The sequence below is a fragment of the Xylocopa sonorina genome, chromosome 10 (assembly GCF_050948175.1).
Source record: "Xylocopa sonorina isolate GNS202 chromosome 10, iyXylSono1_principal, whole genome shotgun sequence".
Classification (NCBI taxonomy): Eukaryota; Metazoa; Arthropoda; class Insecta; order Hymenoptera; family Apidae; genus Xylocopa; species Xylocopa sonorina.
Genome location: NC_135202.1, coordinates 3,708,275 through 3,722,635, shown reverse-complemented (window position 1 = coordinate 3,722,635; position 14,361 = coordinate 3,708,275). Strand labels below are relative to the sequence as shown.

General features: G+C 36.4%; 1 protein-coding gene across 1 annotated transcript in view; it reads left to right on the top strand.

Annotated features, from left to right (window-relative positions):
• The window catches only part of LOC143428582 (uncharacterized), a 30,098-nt gene that overhangs the window by 9,772 nt on the left and 5,965 nt on the right, over positions 1 to 14,361 (top strand). Inside the window, exon 2 of the mRNA XM_076903581.1 lies at positions 1,549 to 1,809. Coding sequence (XP_076759696.1) covers positions 1,549 to 1,809 — 261 coding nt within the window. The remainder of the gene's footprint in view (positions 1 to 1,548; positions 1,810 to 14,361) is intronic.

Here is a 14,361-nt window from a genome sequence, read left to right as displayed (position 1 = left end):
ATTTACTTTTTCTTTCTCATTTTATATAATTAGATTAATATTTTCAATTTTTTATTTAACCGGTGTTAGACAAGTATTGTACAGTAAATGAATAATTTTGGTTAATAGAAGGACTATTATATGATAGAATAAAATTCTTTAATAGTTTAAGAAGGAAGTTAATATAACTGGAATATTATGTCAAAATTGTTTTAATTAATTTTAATTAATTCCAAAGAAAAAACATACACAATCCCCAAATAATATATTTTACAAGCAAGATATTTTATGGAATTATTGGTCATTGAAATTAGTATGTAATACAAATTTAATTTATTGCATAAGACAGATGCAAACAACCAGTGAGATAAAAAACCTACAATTACCTTTAGACTCAGAAGAAACGATTAGTATAAATTATCTGATTTGCGTTATTCGTTTATATGTACATTTATTGCCATATGGAATTGTGTAGGTCAAAAGGATAAAGAGATAAAAAAGGTAACCACTGCAAACGTAAATTGCGTTTCAAAATAAATATATTTTTATTCCTTAAAGAGTACAGAATTTTTTCAATTTTCGAGCTCATTAGAATCTCAATAGAATTTTCATTGCTTCAACGAAAATTTATTTAACTTAAACATGCGCTTATTACATTAAGTAATAACGTTCTGCAAGCAGCGTAAAAGCTATACTTTAAAGTAACGCGCATTATAACCCGAATGAAAAACGCGCAGGAAATGGTTTCGAAGCAGAAAATTTCTGGAAGCACCTTAGAGAATGGACAAAGGAATAAGAGATAGCGAGGTGATTAAAAAACTTTGATGGGAATGTAGTTAAATTTATGCTACCGGTTTCGTTCAATGCAGTGAGATCATCACGGAAGTCAAGTTTAGCTATTCCTTTCTTCGTCTGTGGCGACTGATCGCAACAGACGCGATGTAATCGCCACGTATATACGTACGTTCGATTAACATAAAATAGAAACGACGGGAATAGCGTCGGGAAATCTTGAATAATTAGATTCTGATTACAAGAGGTAGGCTTGTTCCGGTTTTCATAAAATCGAACTACACGTTTCGTGTTCGAATCGCTACTTGGATACGAATTAGGCTTGCTTTCGCTTTAAATAATAAAAACAAGTATTTGTCGTGCGCAACGATACAATATTATGTTGTGAAACGATGTTCAATCTCAACATATTGTACTTTCTGTGAAAAATTTATATCGCGTGCACGATGGATAATTAGACATCAGTTTCTGAGTAGGAGAAAGTAGGTACTTTGTGTTTTAAACCTCGAGATAAAATTTTTTTATTGTATTTATAAGGTGAAGTAAGAACAGAGTTATCATGGTTGCAGTCTTCTTTGTTTCTCATGAGTGTATAAAATATTACATAATGTTGCTGATTTTTGCTCCTTTGAAACGAAGTGTGTATAGATTTCGTATTACATAAGTAATAATACCATAATATTGCACAACGAATATATTAAGTATATATTACATCATTCCTCGTTCCAAATTGATTTTTTTTCTATTTTTATTAATTCTTTTTGTGTTCGTTGGCAGGCGTACATAAGGCCAAAGAGTACGGCGGTTCAAATCGCAAGAATCGCGGCCGTCACCCTGGTGACGATGTCCGTGGTCCTTGGAAGCTTCATCCTTGCAGCATCCTGGGTCCAAGCACGAGCGTCTTGCACTCCTGAATCGATTGCTGCGATGCAAGCTGAACTAAGGTTGCAACAACAGCAGCAGCAGCAGCAGCCATCTTCCGTTTCCTATCAGCAGGCTGAATTTTTGAAGCATTTGCAACCAGAAGCCCTCGTCCAGGTAAATTTACGTGATATTACGAAGAAAGGATTGAAATAAACGTAATTGAAGATAGATTTCTTTTTATATGAAAAAGCTCATTATATTTTGAGTTGCGAGGAATAACTTGATAGTCCTCTTATTTATATATTAGAAGTTCCATAAAAAAATTTATTACATTTTATACTTGATTTTTATGCTTCAATTATAATGACAACTTTAATATTTTTATTGTTCATAACATCAAGTAAAATTCTTTCTTGTTAACTTATGAATCGTATAATTTTAATAGCCACAATAGTAGTACGATAATTGTGGAAGTAAATATATGTTTTATTAAATTTGATAATGCATTAAAAATATTGCAAAAGGATTAAAGAAAAAGTCAGATACTGAGTGCAATAATTCTAGCAGAATATATAATAAATATTTTAGAATTCCAGCTTGAAGTTCCAAGGAAGGAATTAAGGCATCCTATAGGTATTGTCATTTTGAAAACAATTATTTTAATAAAGAGATAACGTAAAACACAATAATCATAATAAGAACCAAGTAATAAAACAACACAAACAGAATTCAATGCAGATTGATTTAAAAGAATTTCACGCTAAGATATGAATTAAACGATAAAAAATTCATAGAGAAAGTTTTGAACTTGATCAGTCACTAGATCAAGAGAACAAATGCTAAAATAAATATAATGGTGTACAAATATTTTTTGCAGTCACTGTACATAAAGTATGCTGTTCCTTTACATGCACGAGGTTAGAGAGACCTTTACCGTGCGAAATTCCTATACAGAGGCGCAAATCGCCGATGTATCTTGTTTCGCTCGTCCAACCTGTGCCAGCTTTCGAGATTTCTAAATTTTCACCTCGATTTTAACTGATTATGAAAAATAGCCAATCGATCGACTACTCGTCGATCGTTTCCACTTGAATAGAACTGTGAGAGTTCATGGTGGAAAGTGAGGGAGAGAAATGCCGCGAAGTAATCAATTAAACAATCGAGAAGTATTAAAAAATGCTTACGTCCACGAGTGTATCGAATATACGTAGCGTATCTCATTTTCCTATTGAAAATTCACTAACGATTATTTTATTATTAATTAGTAATTTATCGATGTGTAGTTAATATTATCAGATTGGAGCAGTTTGAAGAATAATCATTGGTTGTTAAATTATAGTACAGACTGCATCGATGTGTATCAGTATTGCACTTGAATAATTGCTCGTTTGCAACGGATGCAAAGGCAGGTAAAAGTATGTTTAAAAATGAAAGTGAAAGTCAGATGAGAAAGTGGTATATCTATTCCTATGCAGTGAAGACGTTTTCCAATGATATACGACATAGATAGAAGAAGAGATCGTGAAACGGAAGAAATATAAAATGGAAATTTTGTGTCGTTTTTATTTAGTACTTTTGGAACAATTATATTTGGTTCACTGTCTCTCACTAAAATTGAAAAATTTAGCTACAAATTGCTACGAAAAGTTATTTTTCGTACAATAAGATAATCCATTGAATTAATTTTATTGAGCAGTATAAAATATTTTATTTTTACTATACTTATCTTAAATAGAAAATGTAATAATGTGACACGGAATATTGTTGGTGTTCGATGAGGCGTTGTTATTAATATGAATGAAGCAGTCCGTGGGCTGTCCGATATGAATTTCAATGCAACACTGAAAACCTTTTATGATGTGACAGAAAGGAAGAATCGCTTCTCACGGCACTAGATGGAAGGAATAGATCGTGCTCGATCCAGGGACACGCCCTTCTTCGTGGTATTTGCCTCGATATCGCTGGTAATAACGAACTAACATGATTTATCGCGAACTTTTTCATCTGTAAAGTAGCAAAACTAGATTCGTAGGGTAGCAGCTGCTTTATCCGTTAGTCGACTGTACGTGAATCGATCGTTTTATCGAATGTTCATCGTAACTACATAGAAAGGGTTTCCTTTACGGAAAGAACGTGACATTTTCTAGACGCGAGAAAGTTTGATGCCTTGGAAGTATTACAACATCTCAAATTTTCATCTGGCATCTATCGGATGTAATATTTTATCGCGGAACGGAAGAAAAGATATATTTTCCAACAGAATTGAATAGTGAAAAATATTCCATAAATCGAGTGATTTTTAATTTAATTGGAAATACTTTCACTCTGCTATTTATGTTACCTCTCTTACATATTCTAATCAGTAAAGCAAGATTTGATGATGGTAATTAAAGAAGTTAGATGGTAGAGTAATATCCAAAATATATAATAATTGGACATTTTCTTAATGCTGCGTTTTTGTTAATAAATATGCTGTTAAGATATTGAAAAGTTAGAAATTGTAGTTTTAATCATTGAAATTGTTGAACAGTCACCATTTACTCGAACGTTCCACCACAAATGACAGAAAAACGATAACTATCAGGGACAAGCTGAACAATGAAAGTTTTTGCCGGGTCTTTTGCGTTCTTTCAATGGCCATGATGATAGTAGCTGGGGGTGAGGTTAATGAGTAAATTAGATGGAAAAAGTCAGAAGTTTAGAAAGCGTGAAATTATTTACAATCGACATGAGACGCGCATTTCTATGCAATTTTGTGGATAAAGGAAATAAAGCAATAATATATAAATTAGAATCGGGCACGCAGAAAGCAACTTCCTGCTTTGTGGAACATGAAACTGGCTTTACTCTTGTGAGAATCTTCGAGAAAGTAGTCGTATATAGCCTCGTTCACTGCATTGTGATTATAACTTCTAATGATTTGCAGCAGCAGTAGCTAGAATTCCATGTCACATTTACATGTTACCTCTTTGCGATAAAATGTTGCGATTTTCTGTGTCACAACTGCCTTTATTTGAAACTTAATTACTACTGGAATGAGAACAGACGCAATGTTTGAGTCACTTCGTATACGCGTTTGGATAATTTGTGCCAATAAATTTCAAGAAAAAAAGATAGAGTTAAAAATAAAATGGGGATTCAAAATTATTTTATATCAATTATTTTATTCATTAAGAAACATACTTTTCTTCCCTACAGTTTCCATTATCAGTTCAGAATTCGAACGTCAGAGTGAAATCAGTCGATCCCAATATTTCTTCTATTGATCTAATCAGTATCTGAAACGATTAATCGTCGTAGAAAATAGAACATGGTGAGAATTGATCGGACGCGTCAAGGTACAATTATTCAACATCGCGCGCCGGAGATTTCAATGCCTGGTAACGTTTGATCGTTCTGAAATAAATGGACGCCACGTTTGCTACGCGGGCCATTTAACGTTCGCGCCGCGCGCTTTCTCCGCTCGTAAATCGCTGACTCTCGAGGGTCCCTTTGTGTGCGGCGAACGAAAGACGACGCGAAGGATTTATCGTTAGGAAGGGAAGGACAATTAATTCTGCATCGAGCGGAGCGCAGAAGAAGCGTGTTAAACGCCGGGAACGAGACGCACCGAAGCGGTGCCCGCCGGTGCTAGGAGCTGCGTTCAAGGAGAACCGCAACCGCGGATTACGTAATTCGGGTTACGTTCCTCGATGTACGAACAATTCTAACGCGAAACAGGAAATCACCTTTTTGCCTCTTTCCATTCGCGAATCTTTTGCTTAGTTACTGTTCCGTTTCAAGACTTTGCGCACGATCGTTCGTTCAAATCGACTTGTACTTACATAAATAGAATATTCATAGCGACACCTATATTCAAGTTTAATTTTCATTTCAATCGCATACAAGTCGGAGTTTATTTTTAATGTTTATGTACAGCGAAGTTGTTATTCTTGGCTATACATCACTAGTAGGAATATATTATCAAGTTTTTTACTACTTACGAACATTGTTCTATTTGAATCGAATGAGATCAAGGTATATGATATTTATGTACGATCGTATACATGATTGAGTTTCTAAGTATGTTATCAAGTTCACTAGTGTTTACAAAAATTATACTATTTTTATCTTGAATCAAGTGAAATTTTTATTAAACTTTTTTCCGTTTTTTCTTTTCCTCGGTAATTTTAAACTATTTAAAAGAACTCCGTTACAACTCGGGATGATACGTTTTATAAAATCTACCTTCAGAATTTTTAATTAAGAAAATTAAAGATGAATTACGCCAGTTTCTTCTGCTGGAAACTCACATTTTATTAATAATTCATTAATAATAAAAATCAATAATACTTAATCTCTTAATTTAATATTAAAATAAATATTATTTTAATATTATATGTAATTACATTATAATTATTTTATTAATGGAATAATCCCAGCATCCGTACACCATTATATTTATTTCAACATTTCCATTGCATCAATTAATCAAGTCCATGTAGATGAAATTTCCTATCGTCTAGTGATACTTCTACGTGACTGCATAATTTACTATTACGAAAATAGAACGCAACACCTGTTCCAGAAACGCTTCATTGAAAATTGCGAATACTTTTTGTAGCTACTGCATTCTTCAGATGCAACATTACCAGTTATATAAACTGCTTCGCACTCGTAGCATTATACATCGAAGCGTTATGATACTTAACGACTGACGTTAATATACCGTCGGTATGTTAAAGTGTTACATTGTATTTAATACAATATTGCCACTGTTCTAATTCGACTCGGATGCTTGTCAGAATTTCCCGAGGCTGAACATCGAAAAGGAGGTGATTGTTACTAACGCGTGATAAAAAGTACACGTGTTACGGTATTAAAACGAGAACGTTCTCGAACCAATCGGAGCGTGCAGAACCTCTTCGCGTTTACGTTCTTCTGGGACAAGGACGACGGTCTGTCGTTCATTTGAATAAAACTTTGTAGAAAATTTCCAACTAAGATTCGTAGCTTAACTCGTTTGACCAGTTCGGCTGGTATGCGGCTGGCCATGCCTTTTTAAAAGGACCTACAAAAAATTCAAATTTACACTTCACGCTTGTTGTCGTTTCGTTTAAAAATAACCAAGGATGATCAATTAGTTCGCATTCGGTCAAACTTTGTACGAAATGCGTCATAGAATTGCACACGTTTCTGTTTAAACGGTGTGGCTGGGTCTTTGGAAAATTCCTGAAAATCACGATCAAATTAAATAAAACTCAAAATTTTAAATATCATCCTGAGTATTTATAGAATATTTAGATTTTGTAATAATACATACTTTACAGTAATGTATGAACTAATTGATAACTTAACAGTTTTGTTAACTATTTATTCTCTGTTGGCTAATGAAGGAATTGTTCTTCTATTTTACGTACTTACTGTTAAATTTAAGAAAATGAGCATTTTTAAACACTTTGTTTATACAGATAATAGGTATTGTTTCAATGATCTTTCCTTAATTTTTCATTCAACGATCGATCGATTTTCACTTTGCTACCAGTAGCATTAGAATGAAGACGGCAAATACTTTGCCATGCGAGCATTCGTGTCGCGTAAGTCGATCTTACTTTCTATCAGCTACTTTAAACGAACCGGAAACCGTGCCACATCTACGTTACTTGAGCGTCGAATGTACGCAAAGGCGTCCATGAAACGGACACGCGAAAAGAAAAAAAAAGGAGAGAGAGGAATTTAACGGAGAAAAACAATTCCTCTCTTTTGTATCACGTTTCGCGGTGTGTATAACTTAACGGAGAGAAAATTTGCACCCGCTAATTAATCAATCGCGCGTCGAAAGTTAAACACCTCGCCGCAAACATTACTGTCTATTCTCTTTTCCTGCTAACAAGTGAAAGTTCCACGGAGAGAAGGCCATACACCCAGTCATTCGACTCTCTGCCAACAATCAATGTTAATTTTTGTATTCTGCCTGGCTGCTGGCTTAATTGGAAAATAATACGAATACCGTAGACGTTGTGACGATATTGTAGCGAAAGCTGCCGCCACTGATTTATTAATTGTTAAACATCACTGTTTTATCATTCAGATAAGCGACTCGTATACTGAAAGAATCATCTCACAGTCTAGAATCTAAAATCTTAAGTTAGAATTGATATTTACCGCGTAATATATTTGTTATTCATTATAATATCATTGTAGTTATCTTCAATTAATCCTTTCAGATTTGATGCATATTGCAGTGTACAGTATTTTAAGTAAAGCTGTAATTGTAACCATGAATAATATTATTATTATTAATGATACAAGAATATTCATATGGTATTTTATATAATTAGGTCTCAGAGCACCTGTTTGCCTAAAGAAAAGGGATCTAAAGATTTTCAGGTGAATATAACTCGGGTAGAAAAATTTAATTGATCTCACAGAAATTTTTTCTCGATTTAAATAACTGACTTTGTCATAATGTCGTCGCAGAAGGACATCTAGCGAGATAAATGAACCACTGATAAGCAGACACATAGTCCCATTTAATCATATTCCTCCATGTTTTGTCACTACGCGTTTATAATGACGAACACTCTGTAATAGCTGCTAAAACAGAAGATATGAAACTGATGTGGTAGTCCTTGGGTTAAGGAAAACGTTATTCCATACGAAATATGTTAACGTTATCTCTTCAATATAAAATGTCACGTTTTTAGGATAAACACAGCAAAACACGACAGATTAAATTGTTTAGAATCGTCGTCAGTGTTTCGCGTTCGAGGAAGTCGCCTTATTCGTGGCTTGGATCGCCTTGACATTAATCACCGTTTCGAGATTTGCGCAATGGCAACGAGGAATCGATGTCTGCGGGACGTCGGAGTCATTGTACAGGCGATTTGCCTGTATTTTTAACATTTCCAAGGATCCCAGCGAACGTGATTCATGCCTTATCCGCTTTATTCACAAGTATGCTTAATCTCTTTTCCATCGTTGCCTTTTCTCTTCGTTAAAGCCAAGTTTCTCTCCGCGTGCAAACTTTATTAGTGCTAGGTTTTCATTTATTTTTTAACTAGTTGTCGACATTCAACTAGTTGTGAATTACCATAATTGCTTCGTGTAACGATATCGTGGTAAAACGTGTCTCTTCGGATGATTAGAAACCATTAGAAAGGAGGAACCGGAAGTATACCACAGATGATGGATCCGTAAACAGATTTCACATAAAGATGAACCGATTACGTGGTATCTTTTCGATTTCTATCTTTGCACGATGAAAGTTCGTGATTTTCCATAAATGTAGGTATTGTTAACATGCCTTCAGGGATTTTTATGCGATCTCATTTCTTCTCCGATTTCTCTTCGCCATTATTGAAAGCAGGAAACGATTACTGTTGTCAAGAGTATGGCGGCAGTTAAATTAACACATTTCTATAAGTAAATTTACTACTAAGACTTAATGAAATAAAATGAAATAACAGTAAGAGTAGGTAAAGCTTAATAATAATCTGACCGTGTGGAAACCCGGCTTAATTTACATTTACGAAAGTTGATGATAAAAGAGTTCTGAGCGAATTGATGCAACGTTACGTTTCTTTTTCTCCTTTTCGAGGGGAATGCATTATGAAACATTCCGATGCACGCGAGTTGTTCGATTGGAACTAATTTTTGCGTAACGAAGGAAAGAAAATTATCTACCGTTTACGTAGCCTTCTGCGAAGGGAAATTGTTTCAAAGATCACACTACTTTCTACTCTTCTCTTGGATTCGTTCGCGTTTTCTGTGTTACGTTGTGTCGTTTTACAGGTTTTTCTTCCCAGCACAACAGAAAACGTAACCTTTAGGTGCATTTTAATGGGTGCATGAAATTTCTGCACTGAAACCAGTTTGATGTTAACATTCTGGCGTATCGGATTTTCTTACCCAATCAGAAATCCAGCGAACACGCAAGTCGAGAGGAACTCGAAGCACGATTTATGTAAATGATTATTCATATAGAATCACGAGCTGGAACTCTAATTTACAAATTGTTTCCACTTCTCTTTTACAAATAAATGCTCTTTATTCGAATACGATGGTAGCAATATCTAACAGCAAATGTTAATTTGATGACCGACACTGACATTTACTTTTTCGCTGGTTGCACGATAATTACTTTTTAATGGCCATTCCTCACAATCATCTTCCCTCGACCATTTTTGCAATTATCGATGATCGTTTCGTTGCCAAAGGCGTTCGCCAACGCGCACTGTCTGTCCGTTAACGGCGAATGTTTCAGTTTAAAAAGCACCGATATGAAAGCATCTCGAAAGGAGGATGCTGCGCTGCATTTTTGCGACTCTCGATGGAAAGGTACGTGGCGCGAACGGAAAGTGGGTTGCCCGTTGCCACGCACCAGCAGTAAGGTGAACGTTCTCTAAAAAGATTTTCTCTCCGCGGTGCCGACTGTATTGTTGCCCGTTCGCATCGAACAAGCTTTGTTCGCACGACTCGTCACCTTGACGATAGAAACTGTTCCTTATCAATTATAAAAAATGATTTTCACTCCGTTCAACGTATAGCGCGCCGTTTCTCTTCGCGCGAATCTGCGCACAACGATAGCGGCGCGGATTAGAAAATTCCCTCGCTCTCGTGGGAATCCTCGAAATTTCACTTTTCCTTTATGCTTTGTTGAGACTGGAATCATTCAGATTCACGTGTAAAGTAAACAGAACGTAGAATAACGCCTTGCTATGGCGCATATCAGCTAAAGCGAATGGAATAATTGTAGAAAACTTTCAAACAGTCGAACAACCTCAACGCAATATTCCAGTTGAAGCCTCTAAAAATGCATAGAGAAATTCAAAACGTACGAAGTAGATGTAGAATTTAAATAATTGAATTTTTGGGGATTGTATGAGAGAAACATTTGCCCAGAGATAAAAGTAGAGGTAGAAAGATAAATGAGCTGTTAGTAGATCTATTTCTTCCATTTGCAGAGATGAGTAGCAAGAAGACAAGAATATTGTAAACGTGATTGCTCACGCTGCACGTATATTGCTCACGCTCGAGGATCCCAGCCATCAACAGTTCCACTCTCCACTTCACGCGAAGAACAACTTGTCCCGCGTAGAATTGCGGTGAGGAACGTTGAAATATAGGGAGAACCAATTGCACTTGTTAAAAATATGATAGACACGAAGCAAAAGTGTGTCGTCGATGATTTCCATCTCCAAAGCGATGAAGGCACGCGAGTGCAAATCTTCATTGTGGAGAGTCATAATGGCTCGCTAATTGATAGGTAGCGCGCAGAGGACGCTGGCAGGATTTCTAAAGAAAGCCTGTGGGAGCGTTTGGTCGTGCGCTTGTCTCCGCCGCGGCAAATTGCAATACCGATTTCTTCTCCCCGGGTTCCTCCTAACCTCCGCTCGTTCGCCCTCAGCCGCGTCGCACGCGAAACAGCCACTTACATACGTCGATTTCCTTTTCCTCGTGAAATCCTTCCAACTGCTGGAAACAGCTTGGCCCAGTTCCTTGAACGGCTCGAAAGTAAAATTTGAATACGCTGCGCGAGACATTACGCTTGTGCAATAATGCGGAGTTCAGAAATTGAACATTCATTTTTTATGCAATATATATATATTTTTATTTCATTTGCGTTTCTGTTTATGAATAATTTTACTCGGGATGTATATGAAATATCTCGATGAAGTGATTTCACAGAATAATTAAAGAATTTAAGTTTCGTTTATATGAAAGTATATAAGAAATGTATTTATGTGCTTATATTGTGAATAGTTCGTAACTTTTACTAGTTTCCGCTTCTTACTTTCAAAGATTTCCATCTTTCTATTTTAACGGACTGTCTAATCATTGTTAAACATTGTACGAACGTCATGTATCAAAATCCCAGCGTGCAATCAATATGGCAATATGGCATTCAAACGGTTAATTAAACGGATATTACCAAAATTTGATTACAAAAACACGTTTCACAATCACTCAGTCGGACGACTGAAATCGACCATTCGACAATTGAAAATTGTGTCGCGATCGTACACGGAAGACTCGCAATTGGGAATGGTCGCCGCGTATTAATGGCTGGCGTTACAAAACTAAGAGTTATCGCGTAATCGTCATGTGTCATTGTCCGTTTCCAGACGATGGTTTTGCATGGAACAGGAACTTCATGGTTGATTTCTGGTAAAATTTTACTGCCGTTTTCTTACGTGTGTTACGAGAGTCGTTCGATACCCAGCCCGCGGCGAAACGGCTACACAGAACTCGCGAACCACCTGTACACCGCGAGGGTTAAGAAATTTCACTCGTTTCGTCCCGTTCTAGCTTGACGATTATACAGGTTGTCGCTCGAGTGCCGCAAAATCGTTTCTACATCCTGAGTAATTCCTCAAGTGGAAAGTGCTCGGTCTGTTACGGTACCGTCTGCATTCGCTGACAATCACGCTCGCAGGTCTCTTCCTCTTTCTTTTCTTCTCAGAATTGATTAGAAAAAAAATAGGCTTCGACAATGGTGGCTTTCTCGTTAATTAGACTCATTCAAACATCGCACGATCAAACACATACAATCTTGAACAAATTTATACTTCATCGTTCGATGATGTGGTTGCTTATTGATCTACTTTCATTTTTATTTATCGTTTAAAATGTTAGTGTTTGTATTAAACACTGGCGAGGCTAAAGAAGAGTAAAAAGAAGAAAGAAAGTACGTAGGCTCTATCACAGTGTATCATCAAAAAATTCTTTTCACACTTGGACACTAGAGTAGAAAATTTGTAAACATTCCAGTGGCTTTAATGAAAAAATTAAATAATAAAAAGCAAAGATCCCAGGTATAAAAAGTTGTTTCAGTATCTGACTGTTGGCATCAAAACGCGAGAACATCGAGTTTCATTCTCGAACGGAGGAACTTTCTCGCGTATAAAACTGGCGATCGGAGCGTAGCGCAACGTTATACCGATCCGCGGTGGAACGAGTAGTGGGAAGATCGAAGTTCGTCTCGGTGAGGCTGGAATTGCGAAAACCAGAAGCTGGTCGGTAGCTGGATCCATTCTGACTACCTTTCATTACGTTCACCGATATTCTAGAAAGTTGTCACTCGGCCGGATAAAACGAGAAAACCCCCGTTTGCCAGCTGGAAATGTCCAACCTCGTCGGAACCTGATGCAACTAACGTTTCTTGCACGATAATGGTTTCCTGCTGACCGATCACAAATTAGGCTCTCGAAAGTACCGACCGGTAACTTCCTTCCTATCACCGTACGCCAAATACGTATTTCGCCTCGTTTCCTGGTTTAACGTGTAACGCAACTAGAATCTAACTAACGGCGTAGAACGGTCGATTATCCGAGAGAGCTTGGAAATGGCGCTTCGTTTGTTCGATGAATCAAGTCAATCGAAGTCAAATGCTGGCAGAATCGAAATTAACAATCTATACAGAGCCACAGAAAATAGAATCCCTTCATTTTTTTCTACATACTATACGCAAAGAGGAGTTAAGTAGACTTTTTATATATCTGATGGTTAAAGAATTTTATTTATAAAAGGTCGAATTCGAAATGCAAGCCTTGCAAACGCAGTACAAAAAATATAAATTAGTTATTAACTCGACAGAAAATCCAGTTCGAATTAAGCAACATGCTCGAATCACAAAATACCGAAAAAACGATCAAAGGATTCAATGAATATTGTTAACAGAACGCGTAATAAAAGTTGATCAGGGATCTATGAAACTGCGGTTAACTTTGTTCGTAGTAATTGGAGCGTGTCGGTGTAGCGTATTACTTGTACACGACCGTCGTTATTGTCATCCACGATCATATATAATTAAAAGCTGACCAACAATCTTGTTTCTCGGGAAACTACTTCTTGTTGACGAGAGAAATTGAAACAGGCGGCCACGAAACGAAGACGACTCACCGAAGCGTTTCTCGAGGCTTCGAAAGTTGTACAAATATCGCTATAGTGATCATCCGTTGATGCAACTCGTCTTCTTCCTGGTCGCGACACCAGGTCGCAAGTGAAAGTGAACTCTCTTCTTGTTATCGCATTATAACCATCGCCAAAACGATGGAAATCAAACCGGGAACGAGACTCCATTGGACGTTCGATTAATAGGTACCACGTGATATTCTTCCGAGTAGAAATCTTATATCTCGTTCAGATTCGATTTCAAATCTATTCAATTGAGATAATTCGAAAGCACTTGTCCTCGTTGACCTAATTAATTGAGCTGGAAATAGCAATGTTTTAAGTAAATTCTATAGAGATCTTATTCTTTCAAGTTTTAACGCGAAGTTTTATCAATTGTTCAAATACATGTTAAACAATGTAACTATACATTTGATATTCGATGAAATGCAGTAATACATAGATATATAACTAGTGTTCTGTAAGTCGAAGTAAAGGAGGAAAATCGAGAAAAATATTTGAGGTTTCGGTTGCTAGAGAAAACGTCTTTGCTTGGCTAGCGCTAAAGAAAGCTAAAGCTATGTATGGACCGCTGTTCGCAAACAGTATCTACACGAACAGACATGAACTTTTTCTGATCACTACTCGATTCTTGTTACGTGAACAGTATAAGAACATTACGTGAACAGATGATTTCTAGGAAATTCAATTCTCATTCTGTTCGTGAACGTAAATGGAGACGAGTTTTAAGGCAATCCATCCGCGTTACACTGGCTTAAAATAAGTTCTTACCACAAGCGTATATCTACACTAGGAATTTTCCATGTCTTTTCTTAAAAACGAAAAATAACT